Source organism: Dipodomys merriami, unplaced genomic scaffold, assembly GCF_024711535.1.
Source record: "Dipodomys merriami isolate MVZ:Mamm:240054 unplaced genomic scaffold, mDipMer1.0.p SCAF_273, whole genome shotgun sequence".
Taxonomy (NCBI): domain Eukaryota; kingdom Metazoa; phylum Chordata; class Mammalia; order Rodentia; family Heteromyidae; genus Dipodomys; species Dipodomys merriami.
In genome coordinates, this window is record NW_027204193.1 from 243,582 (window position 1) to 268,705 (window position 25,124).

Sequence of the window (25,124 nt, forward strand, 5' to 3'; positions counted from 1 at the left end):
CTTCAAATACAACCTGCAAAACTTATGTAGGGGCAGCGGGCTTGGGGGAGAAGTAATGTGAAAAAACATTAATAATCTAGAGAGCTAGCCAAGTGCTCTTTCAGCTTGTGTATTAACCTTAAAATCTTTTTAAAGTGTTAGAAGGAAATATGAACAGTACTAGTAAAAGGAAAAAGGAGCTACAGAGCGCTTTAAGCATCACGGTGACACAAGCACCGCACACAGTTTTCCCAAACGAATGTTGGATTTGTACTAGCTGAACAGTATTATTAAAAAGAGCTGCCCTTCAGTTAACAAAATCACCCAATGAAGCAAGGTTAACTGTTATGAAGTCTCCTGGGGCTTCTATGAAATGTAAGACTTGCTATAACAATAAGCAGAAACGATATCTAAGTTGATGGTTCAATGATGTGGCTGGTGGCTAGCTGCTCTTTTCATGAAGCACCACTCAGTTTTTTGTGCGTGACTAAGTGTGTACAACTTCCCTCTTTGAATTTTAAGTGAGACTACTTGAACAAGTTCGAACTTGTGATTGGTATAAAATACTTTAAAATGAATGCGTAAAGGCTGACTCATGTTAACTTTTTCATTTCCAGGCTTAATTTGCATCAGTAGCTAGAGAAGTACTGAAGTACTATTCCCAGAGAGAAGTGGTTTTACAGAAGTCAGGAGGGCAATAAACTAAAACTATTGCCATCCCAGTCCATCCTAGACAGGACCTGGCCCTGCTTCTCCTGAACAACAAACACATGCCAAATCCAGTGCCTTATCACTCAGGAAAAACTCAAAGTTCCTTCATAACAGTTACAAGGGACTATCAAAAATCCCTTCAAACCACCTCCTCAGCAATTTTCAAAAGGTAATAAAATCCTGAATTATCAACACATTACCCTTTCAAAGCTTTCTAGAACGCATTGTTCTTTTTCTTCTTCTTCTTCTTCTTTTTTTTTTTTTTTTTGCCAGTCCTGAGGCTTGAGCTCAGGGCCAAGGCACTGTCTCTGAGCTTCTTTTGCTCAAGGCTAGCGCGCTACCACTTGAGCCACAGCACCATTCCCGGCTTTTTCTGTGCATGTGGTACTGAGGAATCGAACCCAGGGCTTCACACATGCTAGGCAAGCACTCTACCACTGAGCCGCATTCCCAGCCCTCCTAATTTCTTAAAAAGTAGAAATATTATGTTTAGAAGCCAGCCAGAGGGCAAACCATGTGTAGAGACCACAGTTCTCAAAGCCGTGGCAGAGCCAGTGGCCGCACCCATGCAGGAATTGTAAAGGGAAGGAACACAGTCCAAGCCTGGCCAGGCACACATGAGAAACCCTGGTCTAAAAACTAGAGCAGCAAGGCACTGCTGGCTCACAATTGTCATTCTAGTTACTCAGGAAGCTACATCTGAGGATCATGGCTCGAAGCCAGCCCAGAAAGAAAAGTCCAGGAGACTTTATCTCCAATACGCCAGCAAAAAGCTGGAAGTAAAGATGTGGCTCAGGTGGTAGAGAACCAGCCTTGAGCAAATATGCTAAACAAGAGCACAAGGCCCTTCATTATAAGCAAAAAATAATATAAAGCAAAAAGAGCTGGCAACTTGACTCAAGTAATAGCGCACCTGTCCAGAGGTGCGAGTTCCTCTGGGTTCAAACCCTGTATAATTTCTAAGTCCGTATTATGTTTCTCGACCCTAATAAAACAAAGTCAACCCAGATATTACACGCATTAACAGAAGTGCCTTTATTCCTATCACAAAATCCCATCAAATATCTGTTCCAGGGGCTGGGAAGGTGGCTCAGTGGTAGAGCACTTGCCTTGCATGCATGAGGCCCTGGGTTCAATTCCTCAGCACCACATAAGAAAAAAGAAAAAAGCCGGAAGTGGCGCTGTGGCTCAAGTGGTAGAGCGCTAGCCTTGAGCTGAAGAGCTGAGGGACAGTGCCCAGGCCCAGAGTTCAGGCCCCACGACCGGACCCCCCCCCCAAAAAAAGAAAATATCTGCCCCAATAAACTTCCTATTATGAATTTTATACACACCACTGGAAATTTGGGGCAATAATCCCAAGACACTGCAGAGACACTCTGTGCCGCAAATCTTCAAGAGGACTGACAGCGACTATGATCTGGATTGGTGCTTTTAAGACATGGCAGTAAAATTTCAAATCACAAGCAGCATGTCATGCATCATGATTAAAAATGGCAAAAAGTCCATCTAAGATCTCTACAGCACAAGTTCCCCATTCTAAATTCTAAAAGCAAAATCCACAGAGAAGCAAAACGTTAGAAAGATTCAACCCCTAATGAAAAGTCACTTGTAAACTTGAAAACTTCTTGTAAGGTGGTGCCATTATTAAGCTGGGTAATTTTTAACCTGGGACCTTCTAGCTACTGGCTACCCACACATACACACTCACCCAAACAGACTGGGCAGCATTCGAACTCTGACTGTCTGGTTGCACAGGCGCATAAGTACACACCAAGTTACAGATTTACTAACTCCTAAAACGTTTCCATATGTAATTTAGACTCCGCTTACTTTCATCTGGCAAACATCTTTAAGGTTTTTTTTTGAAAGGGCGAATTCCGTTCTTCTATTAATGGCGGCAGGCACCTGTTTCCTTCCTCTGGGGCTCCAGCTCAAGGTTCCCCTGGAGCTGGCAGTGCTCAGGTCCGGGCTCCAACCTGGCCAACCTGGAGACCGCAAGAGCTAGGTCCAGAGGTCAGGGCCAGGGGCCAGGGTCGGTGCCCTGCAGTGCCCAGGGCCCTGGGCCAGGCTCTGGGCTCCGGGTGTCTGGCCTCAGCAAAGGAGCTGGGCGAAGACTTTAAAAACACACAAACGCCTCCTTTTCCATCTCTTGGAGCTGATTTTTGTGTGCTTTGTCTCCTACACAAGTTTACGTGGGACAAGGGGCAAAGAAGAGCGGCCGAGAGACTCCCAGACACTATGCTGGAGACGGACCTCACCACGGGGAGGGACACTGCTCAACAAGAGGCATGGCCCTTACCCACGTACGTAACTGTAGCCCCTCTGGATCTCACCTTGACAAAAACAGTACAAGCCTTTAAAAGCCGACCAGGCAGCAAATATTTTAGGGGACTCATGTTTCATACTAAGCAATCATTTTGCCAAGCACTGAACTTTCTGGGTCCTATTTCCCTCCCCCCTTTTTTAACAGCCTTTCTGGTAGATTACAGGATCAGTATTTTAGTGACTCACTGATAAAGTAGCAGATTTGGCTAGAAGATGACCAAGTTTTTACTATAAGACTGGCCAATACTTTCCCTTATTTTCAAATGTAAAAGTAAAAGCAAAATATAGAATCTCAAACAGGAGAAAAGATTCTTCTCTCCTTCATAACTTTGAACTTTATAGTCAGGTAATATTCATGGGCTTGAGATGGTATGGTAACGAGTCCACAGGATACCAACTACCTTGACCTCTGTCAGGAGTATTTGACCAGGCCAGGCACTGGTGCAAAAAAAGAGGCTCAGAGATAGTGTCCAAGCTCGGAGTTCAAGCCCCAGGACCAGCACAAAAAAAGGAAGAAAAGCATATTGGAGCTGAGTATGACCCCAGCATTATGGGGAAAGGCAGGAAGACAGACAGGTGGCCCACCTGGACACCAGCACAAGGCCCTGGGTTAGGTCCCCAGCAAGAACGTAGAAAGAAAAGAAGAGAGAAAGAGAAAGGAAGAAAGAGGAAGGGAGGGAGGGAGGGAGGGAGGGAGGGAGGGGGAGAGGGAAGGAAGGGAGTAGGCAGAATGGGAATGGATTTGAAGCTTTGGCTAACCCTTAAACCTGTATTTTCTTTTTTTTTTTTTTTTTTTTTTTGCCAGTCATGGGGCCTGAACTCTGGGCCTGGGCGCTGTCCCTCAGCTCTTCAGCTCAAGGCTAGTGCTCTACCACTGGAGCCAAGCACCACGTCCAGCTTTTTCTGCTTATGTGGTGCTGAGGAATCGAACCCAGGGCCTCATGCATGCAAGGCAAGCACTCTACCACTGAGCCACCTTCCCAGCCCCTTTCTTTTTTTTTAATGCAAGAAAACAGGGTATTTTTGTCTCAAAGTTCTGGAATTAATTAGAAGTAAGAAAAATGTAATTATATACATTTGCTACTATGTGATTCCTTTTAAAAGGACAAAACAAGCTGGGGCCCAATGGCTCACGTCTGCTATCCAGATTATTCAGGAGGCTGAGAGCTGAGGATCATGGTTCAAAGCCAGCTCGGGCAGGAAAGTCCACAAGCCTCTCGTCTTCAATTAACCAGCCAAAACGCCAGAAGTGGCACTGTGGCCCAGGTGGTAGAGTGCTAACCTTGAACACAAAAGCTCAGGGAGAGTACTCAGGCCCTGAGTTCAAGCTCCAGGACTGGCGCACGCACACGCACACACACGCACACACACACACACGCGCGCACACACACACACACACACACACACACACACACACACACACAAACAAGCTGTGTTTTATAAAAGAATACCGTTGAAGGGAGTCAATGGATCTGCTCCCTAAGTAACTCTGAACCATTTTGAATGTTTATATTTGAATATGTATAAAACTACATTATAGATTTCATCAGATTCTTGAATAAAACTACAGGTTTCCAAAGTTATCAACTACTACTACAAATATCCTTTAATTTTATTGCTGAACATGTAGAATAATACTTTTGAGAAATCACTTATTACACATATTCTTATTTCTTTTAATCCAAAATTTAGCCAGCGATTTAAGTTAAATTTCGGGGCTGGGAAAGTGGCTCAGTGGTAGAGCGCTTGCCTTGCATGCCAGCGGCTCTGGGTTCCATTCCTCAGCACCACAGAAGCAGAAAAAGCCAGAAGTGGCGCTGTGGCTCAAGTGGTAGAGCGTTAGCCTTGAGCTGAAGAGCTGAGGGGCAGCGCCCAGGCCCAGAGTTCAGGCCCCAAGACCGACAAAAAAAAAAAAAAAATGCGTATTTTCTAATTAGCAATAGAAAATCCAAAAGCAGGAAAGAGGGCAGACGCGCAGTGGACCCGAGGAGCAGGGCCGGTCCCGCCTCTCCTCCTCCGCCTCCCGCGCTAATTCCAGCCCTGAGTGCTCCCTCCAGTGAGTCACCTGAGATTCCTGCAGGTTCAGGGAAGGCTGCTCCAGCCTACAAATCTCACCTACTCCCACACTGAGTCACACACACAGCACCGAGAGTGTGAGTGGTTCCTGGGAAGTGCTCCAGAGGGTAGGCAGGGGCGGAGGGGCAGCGGGGCACGCAGCACCTCTCTTCCCCGGCAGCAGAAAGTCATGCTCACTTTTTATGCTTCACCAGAAAACCCACTTCCCAGCCAACCTTAGTTTTAGTCTCACTCAAATTAGACATGAGAAGCCTGCTTCAGCTGGACGACACTCCCGTCAGGGGGACGGACAGACAGCCATGGAAATGAAAGGTAAACAAAATAACTTTCCATTTTCTTAAGGTCGCGTTTAGTAGCACACTGAGTTGATTAAGAGTGATGAGGCTTCCGAAGCCGGTGTTTGAAGGGAATGTGGCAAGCAGCCTGCGGCAGCGCAGACCCTGCACCCTCCAAGGCGGTCGCGGGCTCGCAGAGCTGCCCAGAGGCACCGGCGGTCATGGCCAGCCGCATTTGCTGTATTAGACGAGTACAATTCACCGTCTTGTGATTGTTTCCCAAAACTCAGCACTTAAACGTGCTTCAGAATCTTCCATCCAGATCTTTTAAAAAGGCTCTTTTCTGTCCTAGTCATCTCATTTTGGTAACAAGCATCTGTCTCTCCTGGTACCTGAGGAACAGGGCAATCCTCATGGTTCAAGAAATCATGTTGAGACGTGTCAGCAGACAGTGCCACTCTCAACTGACAAACAGGCCAGGCCAGCGGGCTCTGCCTCCCTGCAGGGAGGGAGAGGGGAAGCAGGCATGCAGGCAAAGAGCCTCTGCCCCAGTGCTTCTGGGATTTATAAGGTTAGGGTTTATCTCCCAGAGAAGGCCACAGCTGCTCTCAACTGGAATCAGCGTTCACGTGAAGTACCATCACTTATTGAGAGCCGTTTTCTTCCCTAACACAGTTTGATACTCCAGTTTCCTAGCAATAGGAACAGCCATAGACCTGGCTCCACCTAACTGAGTATTGGAAGGAGACTCAGACACCCACTGGCACCTCATTTCATTATTATTTCATCCATCTCCAGGTTAACTCTTAAGATCTCATCCTCAGACTGTTATTACTCACATGAGCATTTGTGAAGGAATTCATGTATTTTGGAAAATGGGATCGAGGAATAATTTAATTTCTGAATTCCAAAGTTAAGGGTGTTGCTGAGAAAAGCAATGGATTTTGTCATATAATCATATAATTGATACCCTGAGAGGGTTTCCTGCTGTCAGGTATAAGGGAGGGAAAGGAGACAAACCAATATTCTTTTGTGCCTTTCCCTTCAGAGTCTGTTTTTCTTCCTTTCTCTTGGTATCTTAGTGTTTCATTCTCTTTAAGAATAAGACAATTATTTCATTATAGCACATAGATTTCAGATAGAGAGGACCAGAATGGCTATCTCTTCTTTGTATGCTCCTAAGCTGAGTAAAATGAAGGAAACACATGAAAACCCAAGAGGCCCAAGAAAGGCAGGGTCCTGAATCAAAACGGGATATGCCAAAATGCTGAGAGTCAGTACATCAGACAGGAGCAGACAGCGCACGGCCAACGGCCCATGGCCAAAGAAGCTTGCAATGAAGTGTTCACAGAAAAAACACTTCAGCCGTGTACACACGGTAGTGTCCGCTGAGTGGCTCTCAGAAGGACAGAAGAAAGCCAAGCCATCGCCGGGAACTGCCGCCTCAGACTTAGCGTCATCTGAGGTAGATGGCCTGCTCCTTCTCCTGCCTGTCAGGCTGAGCCATTACAAATAACATTGAGAATGGATCATTTTGGGTAAGTTGACTAAGAGATAAGATGGAAACGTGGCAGGACTGCTTACTGGATTGTTTGTTGTTTATTTTTGGTGCCCGTGCTAGTCTTTGACCTCAGGGCCTGGGCCCTGCCCCTGAGGTTCTGTTGGCTCAAGGCTAGGCTTCACCACTTGAGCTGGAACTCAACTTCTGGCTTTTTTGGCAGTCCAGTGGTGATAAGAGGTCCTGCCCGGCTGGCTTTGAAGCAGGCTCCTCAGAGCTCAGCCTCCTGAGTAGGAAGGATTACAGGTGTGAGTACCAGCACATCCGGATATATGTATTCAGAGCCCGTTCCATGCTAGACAGCCACTACTCACAACTTACAGGAGTACAGTGCATTTGGCGAACCAAGGGGAAAGCTTTAGCAAGACAATGTTATGTACCTATGTACCAGGGCAAGATTGTCTCAGCACTACTCACCCAGGGAACAGCGTTCCTTCAAGCGTGCTACTAAGTTTTCATCATTCAGGTCTTTAAGTGTTTAATATAACTGAAAAAGTAATTGTAGGTGTATCTTTAACCTTCAGTTTTGTTGATGACATTTGAGTATGCAGAGGTCTGGACAGTGAGCCTTCCCTCAAAGTGTGCCACTATATGTGAATACGAGAACACTGAATGGTACCTGAAGGGAGTCTCAGTCTCTTTAGTAGCACACAGCTCTATCCATGTGCCATCATGCTATTTGATCACACTGAATCAGTGATAAAACTATACTATCTGTTAATGATCAATATTCCTTTTTTCTAAAATTGGTCTTAATTTCATTCAGGCTACAAACATTACACACACACACACACACACACACACACACACACACACACACACACACACACACACACACACACACACACACACATTTTCATATAATAAAAACTGTAGTCACTAGACCTCAAATTTTATTTCTCTCTCTCTTTTACTCCTGAGTGCAAGAAACTCTAAGTATCTGATAGTATCCAGTCTGAGCAAAGTCACGCCGGGACACAGCACAGCCATGTTTAGTTTACAGTGCATACATAACTACAGACCAGAGACAGACAGCCAGTGTACCAAACCGGGCTGAGCACGTGACGCTGCAGGCCGCAGAGGTGAGACACACTGACCGCCGCCTTGGTGACTTCTGTTCCTCTCCCAACCTGGAGGAGACTCAGCAGCACAACTATTTTAACTAGCGGGTACTCTGTACCTCCATCGTGAAGTTTTCCCCACCCCAGCTCCAATGGGAAGACTTTTTCCTGATGCTGTCTCATCTTCCACCAGTAACTTCACTTCACGCCAACAAGCAGTGCCTACCATGTACTCACACAGGGCTATTTTACTTAAGTAGACATTGCCAGGTTCAAACATATCTATGACTTTATAAAGATAGATACAATACATAAAAACACCAACATGCTTCACAGGAGGGACGCACAAATTAACTCTAAGTCAGGAGAGTGGGGGATTAAAGTCTGCTACACTCATCTCTTCCTATTTATTTGCTCGTGATGGGTCTGAAGGCAGACCTCAATTAGCAGGAAAACAGCTCCTACTAACTTAATGCTGTAAATTCCTCTGGAAGGACACAGATGGCTAAGGCTGCTGTGAGCACACTCGAGGGCGAGAGCAAAGAGACCGCTGCATGTGCGCTGGGCAGCTCAAAGGTGGTGCAGGCCAAGCCGGCCACAGGCCCGTGCACAGCCACACCGTGCTCCCCCTGCACAGCTGCACCTTGCTGCTGTGTCTGCATAGCTTACTCTAGGAAAGCCTCCCTGCACCCCAGCAGACTCAATCCAATGTCACCAAATATACCAGCTTCAATTCTGATACCACTTCAGCCTGTGATATACCAACACTGAGAGGAAATGTTGGCATTTTGAAGGAATATGCATCTCAAATCAATTACAATGCCATTATGTCCCAGAATCCCGAGATTATCCAAACTCTCCTTTAAAGCTACATCAATTTCAAGTAAAAAGGAAAGTAACAAGTTAGAGAAAGTTTCAACCCAGTAACAAGGCTCCAGGTCCCACAAGCACTGGCAGATGCTAGAGAAGGGAGACAGGGGCGGTTCCACATGAAGCTGGATGTTGCCCGTTGTATCCACAGACTTCAACAAACCTAAGCCAGCATTAAAGTTCAAGCCAAGTGTCTAACCATCCAGTTCTCTGGGTAAATCCCAGGGTCCCCGCCCAGTGCCTGCCCAGGAGCAGAGCCAAGAGCGGCTGCTCCCCGGGGCGGGGAAGGGGAGCAGGGGGGCTCCTCGGGTCAGGACTCAGGCTGCCGCGGTCTGGGTGGCCATGGGGCGCTGGCGCCTGGCTCGACATTATTTGGAGTAGGTGCTGGCACTTGAGTCTATAACTCCTCACTGCACTCGAGCTGTGCAGATACATCAGAAAGCTCAGTTTAGTTAGGCTTCCGCATTGTCTTCCATTATGCCTTATTAAAAAAACAGGTCAGCTGCAATCTCTACCCTCTGTCAAATCATCCTGGATTGTACTCCTTTGTTTAGAAGTCAGAAACTAGAGGAGAGTAGCCAAGATGAGCTGTGTGGAACTCCTCTCTAAGAGCCACGTTTGGTTTCACCCGATGAGACCCTAACATGACATCACGTGTGCGGGCAGCCGTCCGTCAGTCACTAGAAGCAGACCAGCGGAAGGACACAGGTGGTCGGGGGAGTGTGAAGACGCAATACTACCGCAGGGCAAATGGCACTGAAGCAGGGACTGAGGAGCACTTGCCTGGTGCAGGGAAACAGGGACAGCTCTAAGCAGTGTGCAGGAGCAGGCGCCGGTGGCTCCCGCCTGCCATCCTAGCCACCCAGGAGGCTGAGACCACAGGACTGCAGTTCAAAGCCAGCCTGGGCAGAAAAGTCCCTATGAGACTTTTTTTTTTTTTTTTTTTTTTTTTTTTTTTTTTTTTTTTTTTTTTTGGGTCCAGTCGTGGGGCCTGAACTCTGGGCCTGGGTGCTGTCCCTCAGCTCTTCAGCTCAAGGCTAGCGCTCTACCACTTGAGCCACAGCACCACTTCCGGCTTTTTTCCTTTTGCTTATGTGGTTCTGAGGAATCGAACCCAGGGCCTCAGGCTTGCAAGGCAAGCGCTTCTACCACTGAGCCAACTTCCCAGCCCCCCCTATGAGACTTTTATCTTCACTGAACCATTCATAAACCAAAAGTGGAGCTGTGGCTCAAGTGACAGAGCACTAGCCTTGAGCAAAAGAAGCTTAGGGACAGCGCACAGGCCTTGAGTTCACGCCCCAGGACTGGCCAAAAAAAAAAAAAAAAAAAAGTGATGGACATTGGATTTGGAGGCTTGTCTCAGGTGATAGGGTACCTGCCAATGAGCGATAAGCGTCAAGTGCCAAGTTCAAGTTCCAGTGTCAGATGAAAAAGAAAAAATAAATAAAAGTGATGGAGGTTGATGATACACTTGAGCATACTATGATTATGATTCATAAACCTGCACTACGTATGTGTAAGGATGGGTCTTTGTCTCTAGGAGAGAAGATCAGAAATACTGAGGATAATTAATGCTGACAAACAAGTATCTACTCATGTCACAGACCTCATCAAGAATGAGTAAGGTGCAGGCTACCTACACTATAGATATTAATGAACACTATCGGTTATTTAAAAATATTTAATCTTTGTAAGTAACAATTTCTTGAGAAGCAGAATACAAGATCATAAAACTACTGGTGTGGATGGGAATTGGGAGAGGTGAGCAATGGAAGGGGCCATGGATCAATGCACTGCATTCATAAAATGATGTGTTGACACAACCACCTAAAATAATAAAGATTAGTAATAAGAATAATGAAACCATCAATGAAGACAAAGGAGATAGCTGCATGAAAAATATTCTTTGACTCATTCCATTAACTTAACACTAAGCTTTGGTTAAGACTAGAACAATTAGCTCTGCTAACCTGAGCACCATAATAAATGGCTAAGCTTAGTGAAATCTATCCTCAGTAAACCATAATGATGACCTTATCAGAACTGTGAAAAAATAATAAAAAAAACTCTTAAGTTTAGTGTTCAAGGCACAGGATGACCTTCTAAGACAAGGACTACTATCTAATCAGCTTATGAAAAGCCTTCTTCTCCCCTAATTCAGCTGCTAATAGTCAAGGATTATTCAACACAGAACATTATTAGTCTCAAGTCCCATTTTCTCTGACCACTTCAATGACTCTGAATTTACTTATTCTAAACTACACCGGGCCTAAACACAAAAATGAAATGTATGTTTCAACCCAAAGGCTGTAAAACTGAACCAAGTGAGTAATCAGTTTATTATTAAGCAGAAAAAGGTTGCCAAGAATTGTGCCTGTATATGGCATTTGCAATATAATATAAAGCTAACTTGGCATTATGGTATCTCACCAGATTCAAACATTACCTTTGGGAAGCAGTCAAGTATTTATTTTTCTCTCCATTTCACAGCTGAGAGGCAAAAACAGGAAAGCTGTTCTTGGGACCTTGGCCCAGGACTTTTCCTACCAACAAGACTCTTCAACGCAGTACAGCAGAGGCCAGATCAGCTCACAGACAGGACAGCTCATAGCCAGGTGGAGGCTGTGATCCAGTTTATACCCATATATGTATATCTATACACACCGGGCAGGAAACTAAAGGTTGCCTGTAACAAATGTGAAGGCTACACAGAAACCAAAATATACCTGATTATAAATGATGCACGTTCAGCACAGCGACGTGATTGCAAACCTGACTGAGGGGCGATGGCTCTGTACTCCACCTCCTTGGGAAAGACTCGAGCAGGCATTAATGAGATACTCTATGAATGCAGTGACCTGATGCTACTACAAACCATTTCCCCAGGTCTTCGGCAGAGCTACTGTCTCAGCTTACTGGCACACCCCACACACTCCATTTTAAAGCTGGAGTGATTCTTAGGTGATAGGTAGATATAAAATATAAGGGAGGTTGCTTCTTTCAGAAACTGCACCTGAAGGCTTCTGTAAATAGTCCTTTTTTTTTTTTTTTGGTCAGTCATGGGGCTTGAACTCTGGGCCCAGGCACTGTCCCTCAGCTCTTCAGCTCAAGTCTAGCATTCTACCACCTGAGCCACAGCGCCACTTCCAGTTTTCTGGTGGTTTATTGGAGATAAGAGTCTCACGGATTTTCCTGCCCGGGCTGGCTTTGAACCACGATCCTCAGATCTCAGCCTCCTGAGTAGCTGGGATGGCAGGCATGAGCCACTAGCACCTGGCAATAGTCCATTTTTATCACTGAAACTTAAGCACCACATCAGTATATGTACATTCCTGGTGGGCTTAAATGTCACGTTGAGTAGGAACGCGACAACCTCTTAGATTTGAAATCCTTACCATTTTGTAAGGGTTTTTGTCCTTGTTCAAAAAAGAACAATATAGAACGGTTTGACACTACTGCTCCATCACTTGAGACCACTCCCACCAAACACCAAGTCCAAAGCATGAAGGTGAGGAGCACTTGACTGCATTTGTCTTTCAGACCTTGGCCTGACGGGCAGCAATGAGGCCCAGCCCATGAGGCCCAGAGCATTTGGGCACCAGCCCTGCCCAGCAGGATCTACCTGTTCCTCCTGATTAGAAAGAAAGGTGTGTCCCGAGTTGTTCAGAGGACTCTCCGCCCCCGCCGAGGCCTGGACCTCCAGGCTGCATGTGGAGGCCAGCAGTTCTTAGTCCTGGGCGTCCAGGCCTCCCTGGCCTCCCCAGCCTCCCCATGGCTCATCTGACATACGCCCTGCTCTATTCCTCCTAAACTTTTCCCAACCATAAAGCTAGGGCTATGTGGAGGCTTTTTTACTTGCAAGTCCCTGAAGAGGTCAGGCACAGAGCCAAAGTCAAGTGTGACAACTAATAAGGTCTTGGGCAGAAGCTAAATAAGAGCTCTTACAACTACCTTTTCTGGGGTGCTAAGTGGAAACAAGGAGGACAATTCAAAAAGCGCACTCAGCCAGGGCCACTAACGCCAGAAAGACGAGGGCTGGAGGAGGCGGCGGCCCAGAGGAAAGCATCTATAATCACAAGAGCACCTGAGGAATCACACAGATTAAAGGGTCAGGTGTTGGGAGACAGCAGGGAGGGGTCAGCAGGGAGCATCCACACGTGAACCAAGAGCTCACTCCCCAGCAGAAGGAGTAGCTCATCATGCCACAGGTGGGCAATCTTCTCAGCACAGGGCAAAACTCTGGGTTAATTTTTCATTTTCTTAGTAGTGTAGCTGATGTGATAACTTTTTAGTAGAATTTATTCACAACCAATGCCTAACAGAATATAAATTTCTAAATTTCTTTTCTTTTTTGTTGGTTGTGGGACTTGAACTCAGGGCCTGGGGCGCTGTCCCTGAGCTCTTTTGCTAGTTCAAAGCTAGTGCTCTGCCACTTTGAGCCACAGCCCACTTGTGGTTTTCTGGTGGTTAACTGGAGATGAGTGGTCACGGACTTGTCTACCCGGGCTGGCTTTGAACTGCAATCCTCAGATCTCAGTCTCCTGAGTAGCTAGGATTATAGGTGTGAGCCACCAGCACCTGGCTTAGAATAAAATTTTCTATTGTTACACTCTTCTTACATGTAATTTCCTGATGTGTGATCTTCTCATCCTCTGGAGGTGGGGAGAATAAAATATTTAGGTCACAGAACTGCTGTGATGACTGCATGAGAAATTATGCATTGGGTTTGGAGTCTAAGGGAAAGAAGAAATTGAGCACATGTGAATCCTTTCCCACAACCTTTATTTTAAAACAGATGACACCACCACTACCACAGAGAGACATTGCTAAGTAACCAATGCATGGTATCTGCCTGGAGATACCATCTAACCCCCAGACTGGATGTGAAACTGGGCCTGGAGCGGTTTCTCAGCAGGGAGCTGTGGGTGGGTGGCAGGACAGGAGCCCTGACCGTGAAGGGCGGAAGCTGGGGACAAGGGCAGAAGGCAGACGGGGTCTGGTGTAAGTGAAGAAGATCCAGCTTCATGAACAAGCATCGGCCAGATGACTTTGCCCTGAGCAACCCTGCAGGCTGCTCCCGATACTCATTTTAACACAAGCAGCAAGCTGCGAAGCAACAAGCATCTGGGACTGGATCCAGAGGGCCACACGGCCAAACCCTTCCTATTTGTCTCCCAAAGCTTTAATCCCAACTGGGACAATGGGATTTTAAAATGCCACGCATTAAGTGACACCCTTCACAAAACGCTCCCTCCACTCCGTCCCCCACCGCCCTGCACTCCTGCCTCCCCCTGCTCCTCTGACGAGGCCTGGCCTTTGCGAGTGTCCTCACCTCCCACCTCCCTGTGCCACCAGGCCGCTGCCTCTGCCTGAGCCACGCACACAGCCTGCCCAAAGAGCCCAACCACATCCAGAGGCACACTGCTCGCCCATGTCCCATGGCTCCCACGCCAGGAACACGCCAGCTACATTTCCTCCTTCCTACAACTTTCTTCTAGGCCTTCAAGATATTCTTCTGATGATTCTCCTAGCTCTCTGGCCACTTCTTCAGGTACAGTCCTCTCCCTGGGACTGGGGCTTGAACTCAGGACCTGGGCATTGTCCTTTAGCTTTTCTGCTCAAGTCTGGTGCTCTACCACTTGAGCCATACCTCCACTTCCAACTTTTTGGGTGGCTAATTGGTCCAGGCTGACTTCAAACCATGATTCTCAGATCTCAGCCTCCTAAAACTGTGACTGCTGGCATGAGAAACTGGAACCAGCTTTACTGTCTTTTTTTTTCTTTTTTTTGGTTGGTCATGAGGCTTGAACTCCAGACCTGGGTGTTGTCCCTCAGCTCAAGGCGAGCGCTCTACCACTTAAGCCACAGCACCACTTCTGGTTTTCTGGTGGTTCATTGGAGATCAGAGTCTCATGGACTTTCCTGCTCGGTCTGGCTTTGAACCACGATCCTCAGATCTCAGCCTCTTTAGTAGCTAGGACTACAGGCGTGAGCCACCTGCCCCCAGCTTCTTTTTTAAAAAAATTGTTGTCTCTAAGTAGATATACAAAGGAACTGCGTTTAACCAAGTAGTCTATGAATACAATGTATCTTGATCAATGTGTACTTAAACAGAGGGCAGGGTATGTTTTTACATACTTTTGTCTTAGTTTTAAAACTGGGTGCTGGTGGCTCACACCTGTCATCCTAGCTACTCAGACTTGAGATCTGAGGATCGAGGTTCAAAGCCAACCCCTACAGGAAAGTCCATGAGACTCTGATCTCCAATAAACCACAGAAAACCAGAAGTGGCGCTGTGGCCCAAGTGGTAGAGCGCTAGCCTTGAGCTGAAGAGCTGAGGGACAGCGCCCAGGCCCAGAGGTCAAGCCCCACAACCACCACCACCACCAACAAAAAAGAACCTGTCACAACAGTGAGATGTTAGCCTGTTTGGGGATTCTTCGATTCTTTATATTCTTTCTTCCTTTTTTTGAGATATAACCAAACTTTCATTCATTTTTAGAGATTAGTGCCACCAACGCCATAATCCAGTTTCCATCCCTGTTAGCCTCTCTCTGTCCCAAGCCAAGCAAACGTTAATGTGATTTCTCTCTCTCTCTCTCTCTCTCTCTCTGGATTTACCTTTTCTGGACATTTGGCTTAAATGTTATAGGATCTTTTGTGACCACCTCTTTCTCTTGCAAAACGTTTCTGAGGTACATCCCTGTGGTAGCTGTACCCCTTTATATCTTGTTGCTGAGTAGTGTAATGGTGATACCATGTTTTACTACCCAATTAACCAGTCAGTACTCAGTCCTCTTGAAACCATCATGAATAATGCTACTAGGAACATCTGCGTGCAGACCCTCAGGTGGGCAAATGCCTTCCTCTCTCGTGGGGGTGCACACAGTAGTGTGGGATTGCCGGCCTGCCTGACACATTTAGGTCTCACTGCGTAGGGAGCCGCTGCCGTGCCACCCCAACTTCTCTCCGTGTCCTTCACTCTCAGGGCTTCATTTGTCCACGTTCTCAGCAGCACTCATTTCTACCCTTTTGATTGTCATCCCAGTAGATGTGAAATTGTCTGGGGTTGTGATTTTAATTCCTCTACTGATTACTGAAATTGAGCAATTGTTCACAGAAGCAGTCTGAATGTCAAAGCAGACTGAAAAAAAAGACATAAAAACATTTTTGTGACATAGACGTTCATGTCTAAAGAATGTCTCTATACGTGCGGGGTAATCTTTTTACTGAAAAGATCAACATACTGCATGTTCAGAGCTTTCTTTGTCCATTTTTCTCCCCAGACGCCGCCTCCCCGATGCCCCCGTCCCCCGTCCGCACCCCCTGACATGCCGCTCTGCTCACAGCTCTCCTCAGCTGAAGAATGGGGCTCAACCTGACACTGACAAAATTACCAAGTAAGGACACAGTAAGAGATGCCAAGAAAATCAGACTTTTTCTAGTGACTGCTCCCACTGTGAAAAGATTTGGGGTTTTAAGGGTCTCAAAACCAACAGCCAAGTACCTCAGTGTGTTGAGGGATTTAGTAAAGCTACAGCCAGGCAGGTGGCTCACGCATACAATCCTAGCTCCACAGGAGGCTGAGGCCTGAGGATTGTGGTCCAAAGCCAGCCTAGACAGAAAAGTCCCTGTGACTTTTTATCTCCAGTGAAGGGTGGAGCTGTGGTTCAAGGGTTAAAGAGTGCTAGCCTTTAACAGAAAAGGCTCAAGGACAGACACAGACCCTAAATTCAGGCCCCAGGACTGGCAAAGCAACAACCCAGCCCTCAGCTTCACAACTCTGATTAAGGAGAGAGGAGCTAACAGAGAATGGCACCACGAGGGCTTCGCATCACCTCTCTTAACTTCATGCCATCCACCACCATCATCTTCACAGGGATGAGGACTAAATCGAGTACATACTACTTTCCAGACTTAACAGTCCACACCAAGGCTCAGTAAGGTGCTCAGGAGGCCACAAATAAATCCACTTCCTCTTTAGGTACTCTTAGAAATGATCACACAAGGGCCTATGTTGTAGTGAGACGCCGCTTCATCTGTAGACTTTATTATGTGATCCCCCTGAGGCAGAGAGCAGGGAGCAGGGACATGCGTTGACACTTTGGCAGGTTGTGACGGGTCACCCCAGTGACCAATGGGCAAGGGCAGCAACGTCCTGTGCTTCTCCTTGTACGACGAACACTGTGATTATACTAACATGACCATGCACAGCACTTACTACCAGCCACTGTGCTTGAAATAATGGTTGCAAAGAATTTCACCTCATCTACCGGCACAACAGCTATCAAATATTCCATTTAAGGGGCTGCTAAGTGTCGACTCCAGCACAACCATCTAGGACTTCTACAAACATGAAAACCTTTAATGTGGCTAATGCAACAAATAAACTGAAGTTGTAATTGTGCTTAAATTTAAATGTAAAGTTAAAAGTCACATATGCATAGGGCTGTATTGGATACAAAGGCCAGACACCCTCCTAACCTATACACACATGCACCCAGGACGGCCAGACACCCTCCTAACCTATACACGCATGCACCCAGGACGGCCAGACACCCTCCTAACCTATACACACATGCACCCAGGACGGTACACACACCCTCCTAACCTATACACACATGCACCCAGGACGGTACACACACCCTCCTAACCTATACACGCATGCATCCAGGACGGCCAGACACCCTCCTAACCTATACACACATGCACCCAGGATGGTACACACACCCTCCTAACCTATACACGCATGCACCCAGGACGGCCAGACACCCTCCTAACCTATACACGCATGCACCCAGGACGGCCAGACACCCTCCTAACCTATAAACGCATGCACCCAGGACGGTACACACATTCTCCTAACCTATACACGCATGCACCCAGGACGGTACACACACCCTCCTAACCTATACATACATGCACCCAGGATGATACACACACCCTCCTAACCTATACACGCATGCACCCAGGACGGTACACACACCCTCCTAACCTATACACGCATGCACCCAGGATGATACACACACCCTCCTAACCTATACACGCATGCACCCAGGACGGTACACACATCCTCCTAACCTATAAACGCATGCACCCAGGATGGTACACACATTCTCCTAACCTATACACGCATGCACCCAGGACGGTACACACATTCTCCTAACCTATACACGCATGCACCCAGGACGGTACACACACCCTCCTTACCTATACATACATGCACCCAGGATGGTACACACACCCTCCTAACCTATACACGCATGCACCCAGGATGATACACACACCCTCCTAACCTATACACGCATGCACCCAGGACGGTACACACACCCTCCTAACCTATACACGCATGCACCCAGGACGGCCAGACACCCTCCTAACCTATACACGCATGCACCCAGGACGGCCAGACACCCTCCTAACCTATAAACGCATGCACCCAGGACGGTACACACATCCTCCTAACCTATACACGCATGCACCCAGGACGGTACACACACCCTCCTAACCTATACACGCATGCACCCAGGATGATACACACACCCTCCTAACCTATACACGCATGCACCCAGGACGGTACACACATCCTCCTAACCTATAAACGCATGCACCCAGGATGGTACACACATTCTCCTAACCTATACACGCATGCACCCAGGACGGTACACACATTCTCCTAACCTATACACGCATGCACCCAGGACGGTACACACACCCTCCTAACCTATACATACATGCACCCAGGATGGTACACACACCCTCCTAACCTATACACGCATGCACCCAGGATGATACACACACCCTCCTAACCTATACACGCATGCACCCAGGACGGTACACACATCCTCCTAACCTATACACGCATGCACCCAGGACGGCCAGACACCCTCCTAACCTATACACGCATGCACCCAGGACGGCCAGACACCCTCCTAACCTATAAACGCATGCACCCAGGACGGTACACACATCCTCCTAACCTATACACGCATGCACCCAGGACGGTACACACACCCTCCTAACCTATACACGCATGCACCCAGGATGATACACACACCCTCCTAACCTATACACGCATGCACCCAGGACGGTACACACATCCTCCTAACCTATAAACGCATGCACCCAGGATGGTACACACATTCTCCTAACCTATACACGCATGCACCCAGGACGGTACACACATTCTCCTAACCTATACACGCATGCACCCAGGACGGTACACACACCCTCCTAACCTATACATACATGCACCCAGGATGGTACACACACCCTCCTAACCTATACACGCATGCACCCAGGATGATACACACACCCTCCTAACCTATACACGCATGCACCCAGGACGGTACACACACCCTCCTAACCTATACACGCATGCACCCAGGACGGCCAGACACCCTCCTAACCTATACACGCATGCACCCAGGACGGCCAGACACCCTCCTAACCTATAAACGCATGCACCCAGGACGGTACACACATCCTCCTAACCTATACACGCATGCACCCAGGACGGTACACACACCCTCCTAACCTATACACGCATGCACCCAGGATGATACACACACCCTCCTAACCTATACACGCATGCACCCAGGACGGTACACACATCCTCCTAACCTATAAACGCATGCACCCAGGATGGTACACACATTCTCCTAACCTATACACGCATGCACCCAGGACGGTACACACATTCTCCTAACCTATACACGCATGCACCCAGGACGGTACACACACCCTCCTAACCTATACATACATGCACCCAGGATGGTACACACACCCTCCTAACCTATACACGCATGCACCCAGGATGATACACACACCCTCCTAACCTATACACGCATGCACCCAGGACGGTACACACATCCTCCTAACCTATACACGCATGCACCCAGGATGGTACGCACATTCTCCTAGCTAAGCAGTTTTCCCCCACCAGCCAATCGTGTGTGTGCACACGCATGCACACACACACACAGACACACACAGACACACACACACAAACTCAAGCAGTCCACAAAATAATTTTACAGAGATTCACCCTTCCTTTTTTAAATTTATTTTTGCCAGTACTGTGGCTTAAACTTAGGGCTCACACTTTTGCTCAGCTTACTTGCTCAGGGCTGGTATTACCTAAGTAAACCCTCCAGTCTAGCTTTTTTACTGGCTGAGTTTTGTGTACTTTTCTACCTGGGGTGGCTTGGAATCGTGATGTTGAGCAGCTAGGATTACAGGTCTGAGCCACTGGTACCTTACAGGAACTACTTATATGTCATTGCAGGTTTTTTGTTTGTTTTTGTATTTTGGGCATGGGTCTTGAACTTGGAGCCTGGGCGCTGTCCCTCAGCTCTTCAGCTCAAGGCAAGCGCTCTACCCCTTGAGCCACAGTGCCACTTCCGGTTTTCTGGTAGTCTATTGGAGATAAGAGATAAGAGTCTCACAGACTTTCCTGCCTGGGCTGGCTTTGAACCGAGGTCCTCAGATCTCAACCTCCCGAGTAGCTAGGATGACAGGCGTGAGCCACTGGCATCCAGCTGTCATTCACTGCAGTTTTTAATTTGCAAAGGGTTGGGAGGGGAAAAAAATCTTTATACTCTTTACTCACAATTACAATCATTCTGTAAAAAGGCCTGCAATGTACAACACAGGGGCTACCATCTTAGCAAACAAAGAACATGTGAGAAAACAGCTCTTCTACCCAACAACGTCTTATCACATTTTTAACTGAATACCAAGCTATCATTATTAAAAACGTTCCCTAACAAATCAATTGCATCAAGTCTGGACCCCTGGGCTTGCGCATGCTAAGCAAACCCTTCAACATTAAGTTCTGAGCCATTCCCAGGAAATGTTTTTGTCTCTCTGTACCACATGATTTCACAAAAATAACCCAGCATAGGTCTTCACTACTAATTTGTTTACTACTAATTTGTTATAAATGTGGGATTTGCAAATGACATGATACTGGCTGAAGCCTAACCCACTGAGCTAAGGAGTCCTGTGTTTCAAAACATTAATCCAGCATGTATGTTACTGAGGCAAACACTATAACAGAATCAGTGACTTGAGCAACAAGGAACAACAGAAAGTCACAAAACAGCTCAGCAAGCACTGCGGAGTGAAGCACTCCTGCTTGCTTTATTTATAAGCACATTCAGACTTCTACTGACATTCTGATTTGACTCCTTAATAATAATCATAATTGCAAAGTTGTCGTTGAATAAGAGCACTTATCCACATAAGTAGGCCTTAGAATGTAATGATACGCTGGACTACTCCCTAGGAACGCTGGAATGAGGAAGGGCGGGTTCCTCCCAGACACCACGGGATGTGTGCGCAGATGCACGGAGCCAACCAAGGGTTGCAGCTCCACGCCACACCACACCCGTGGCTGGGGCCACCCCGTGGTCCACCTGCCTTGCCAGTCTGTTCACAGGGGACTGTTCCAAGGCGGTCACCACTCCAACAAGAGAGTGCTGCTGCTCCCTCCACACCGTGTCCCTCCGCTGGACCCCTTATTGTGCGGCTGACACTCCTTGCTCTCCCAGTACTTCCAGACAGGTCTACCTCTGTAGATGAAAGCTGAGCTAATAGCTTAATTGGGTAAATTAATCCAGGCAGATGTCTAAACCTCACTTCTCAGAGCTTCTACTGGCTTTGATTTGGGTCTTTTGGTACAAGGACAGTGACACTTTATTGAATAAAATAGATCTGAAAGATAGTGTTAAGATCTGAGAGCTGAATTAAGCATCTTAAAGCTTAAGAGTACTGTGAGTTTCATAGCAGGAATAAATTACAGACTGTGCAAGGATATTTAGGCCAGGAAAACCAGTTTTTAAAAGCATAGTAAAGTATAAAAGGAAATGAATTAAAAAGGGGACAAGGCTACACAAGAAGAACCGGCACTTAAAATTCCAGGGAGCAATTTAAAAACTCGTTTTTGGAGTATAATCATCAAAATTCTTTCCTGGTCCACTTCTTCAAAGAAGGAAACTGAACAAAGCATGTAATAATAAGCTGGCTGCCACACTGGGAAATGAGGGAAACACAACACAAAATCATTCTAACACACAGTGAGAAGAAGTATGGTCGGCGCCAGCCAGCGGCTCAGGCTTACAATCCTAGCCACTCAGGAGGCTGAGATCTTAGGATCACTGTTTGAAACCAGTCCAAGTAACCACCAAAAAAACTAGAAGTAAGCTGGGCACTGGTGGCTCATACCTATAATCCTAGAGACTCTTATTTCCCATAAACTACTCAGAAAAAGCTGGAAGTGGCGCTGTGGCTCAAGTGGTAGAGTGGTACCCTTGAGAGAAAAAACTCAGGGACAGTGCCCAGGCCTTGAGTTCAAGCCCCAGACCCGCCACACGCACATGTGCATGTGTGCACACACACATGCACGCACACACACATACACACACACACACACACATTTTAACAAAAAAATAAAAATTCAGAAATGATCTTCCTTCTAGTCTTTTATCTAAAAGGTGAATACTCTCCTCTGTCTTCTGAGTGTGCTGCCGTGCTCTGCTGGGGCGTGCTGCTAGACCCAGGGCAGGGTGGGATGGGCAGGAAGGGGGGGGGGGAGGTGGAGAATTATCTGTCTATCGCAGAGGCCACTTTCATGGATGCCTGTGACCGCTCCATCTAGTATGCAATAGTGGTAAGGCCTGAACCACAGGATTCTAATTGCCAAAAACAAAAAAATTCTTTAAAACTCCTAATAAATGTAATAGGCATAATCCAGCCTTGTAAATAAAACGGAGCAGTGCAGAATTACTGTAAGAAGCTGCCTACTTGCCTAAGAAGTTGCTTAGTTTAAATACTAAGAACAAGAAAGTAAAAAAGTCACAATAAAAAAATTTAAATAAAATAAAAAAACTTTAAAAAAAATTTTTAAATGCCTTTTTCACTAGGCTACCTAGTAACATTTACTAGAGGTATCTAACTATGAAAACAAATTTTGTTGAAAGGGTCTAAAATCATGTGCAATACTTATGGATGGTTATAATCCAAAATCCAAACACCAACCTGTAACTTGAGGTCTATCAAAGTGAAAATGGTCCTAAATGGTTCAGCAAGTTACATCTATGCTTAGAACTTTGCTGTGTCTGAAAACAGCAAATTTTTAGTTTTAAAAATCAAGGTATTTTCTTTATCTCTGCTCCTAAGTGGCCCGTGAAAGAGCCCTAGGTATCACCAGAAAGTCACTGACACTAAACCCAGAGCGCATGCCAGGCACTGACCCGAGTCTCCCACTTCTCCAGGCGCGGAGCTGCAGAGCCACCAAAGCCGCCCCCTGACCAACACGAGCGATGGGCCCCAGGAGAACACCACCCTTCACGGCGAGTTTGACACCATCGTCCTGCCTGTGCTTTACCTCATCCTATTTGTGGCAAGCATCTTGCTGAACGGCCTGGCAGTGTGGATTTTCTTCCACATTCGGAATAAAACCAGCTTCATATTTTACCTCAAAAACATCGTGGTGGCTGACCTCATAATGACACTGACATTCCCATTTCGGATAGTCCACGGTGCAGGATTTGGACCCTGGTACTTCGAGTTTATCCTCTGCAGATACACTTCCGTTTTATTCTATGCAAACATGTATACGTCCATCGTGTTTCTAGGGCTGATCAGCATTGACCGGTACCTGAAGGTGGTGAAGCCATTTGGGGACTCGCGAATGTATAGCATAACCTTTACAAAAGTTTTATCTGTTTGTGTTTGGGTGATCATGGCTGTTCTGTCATTGCCAAACATCATCCTAACAAACCGTCAACCGACTACTGACAACATTCATGAGTGCACCAGACTTAAGAGTCCCCTGGGAGTCACATGGCACATGGCAGTTGTCTACATCAACAGCTGCTTGTTTGTGGCTGTGCTGGTCATTCTGATCGGGTGTTACATAGCCATATCCAGGTACATCCACAAATCCAGCAAGCAGTTCATAAGTCAGTCTAGCCGAAAGCGAAAACATAACCAAAGCATTAGGGTGGTTGTGGCAGTGTTTTTCACCTGCTTTTTACCATATCACTTGTGCAGAATTCCTTTTACTTTCAGTCACTTAGACAGGCTTTTAGATGAATCTGCACATAAAATTCTGTATTATTGCAAAGAAATGACACTTTTCTTGTCTGCATGCAATGTCTGTCTAGATCCAATCATTTACTTTTTCATGTGTAGGTCATTTTCAAAAAGGTTATTCAAAAAATCAAATATCAGAACCCGAAGCGAAAGCATTCGATCTCTGCAAAGCGTCAGGCGGTCAGAAGTCCGAATATACTATGACTACACTGACGTGTAAGCAGGCCAGGCCGAGAATCAGTGTGTAAAAAGTGTAAATAAATGTCTATTTTCATTATCTGGTCTGGAGTCCATCAAGTATAAATGAAAAAAAAAGAGCGCTGAAATGGCATGCCGTTGGGGCACAATTGGAGCCAAGCTAAAGGCTCGGCAAAGCGCAAGGTAACTGAGGTACTGAGGATGTGGGAGGACCTTCTTTCTGGGGAGCATGTTACTGACTACCTTAGTGTCCTGAAGCACACTGCTGCTCTCAAGATACTTCTGCAGAGAACAGAAACTATGGAGAATCTTACTATTCAATAAACTGTTTGCACAACTCAGCAAATACTGATGACTAGATCTTCTGTCATCCCTACCCTTACTACCCTCTGTTCCTGCGTTTATCACTGCTCCATGCACATAAGAAGAAAATGTGTGATGTAATAGTGGGGACGTGAGCCAAGAGGAAGTTTGGCTATCTTTTTAAGAAACATATTGATAGTGTTCAACTATTGGATAAAAGTAAGTTCAACTAATGATTTCATATCAACTACCACAGAGGAAACACATAGTGGCATGTAAGGACTTTTTAGTACTCTGAATTACACTTGCCATCACTAAAACAACCTTATGATATATTTAACCTTCATGTACTAATAGTACAGAAGAAAATACAGAGGCTTGGCTGATGTGTGTGTGTGTGTATATATATATATATATATATATATATATATATACACACACATATATATACCTATGCGTGTGTGTGTATATATATATATATATGTATGTATATAGTTCATTGAATAGTCTCTTCAGTTTTCATTTTAAATATGTATTAGTAAAATGTTCTTCCCTGTAAAGTATAGCCTGCCTTTCATAGACCTGTCATTAATTTAAATATTTAACTATAAGATGAAGGATAGAGTTGAGTAAGTCAGGCAAAAAACAAGTTCAAGAGTAAACATTGAC

At 46.3% G+C, this 25,124-nt stretch overlaps 2 protein-coding genes across 8 annotated transcripts in view; one reads left to right on the forward strand and one right to left on the reverse strand.

Moving 5' to 3' along the window:
- LOC138837635 (mediator of RNA polymerase II transcription subunit 12-like protein) overlaps positions 1 to 25,124 on the reverse strand; it is a 213,494-nt gene that overhangs the window by 86,476 nt on the left and 101,894 nt on the right. The gene's annotated exons all lie outside the window — the stretch shown is intronic.
- LOC138837638 (G-protein coupled receptor 87) lies at positions 5,221 to 24,445 on the forward strand. The gene is made up of 3 exons (XM_070036574.1): positions 5,221 to 5,403; positions 16,142 to 16,255; positions 23,132 to 24,445. Exons 2-3 carry the CDS (start codon positions 16,222 to 16,224, stop codon positions 24,172 to 24,174), a joined length of 1,077 nt encoding a protein of 358 aa, XP_069892675.1. The 5' UTR covers positions 5,221 to 5,403; positions 16,142 to 16,221; the 3' UTR covers positions 24,175 to 24,445.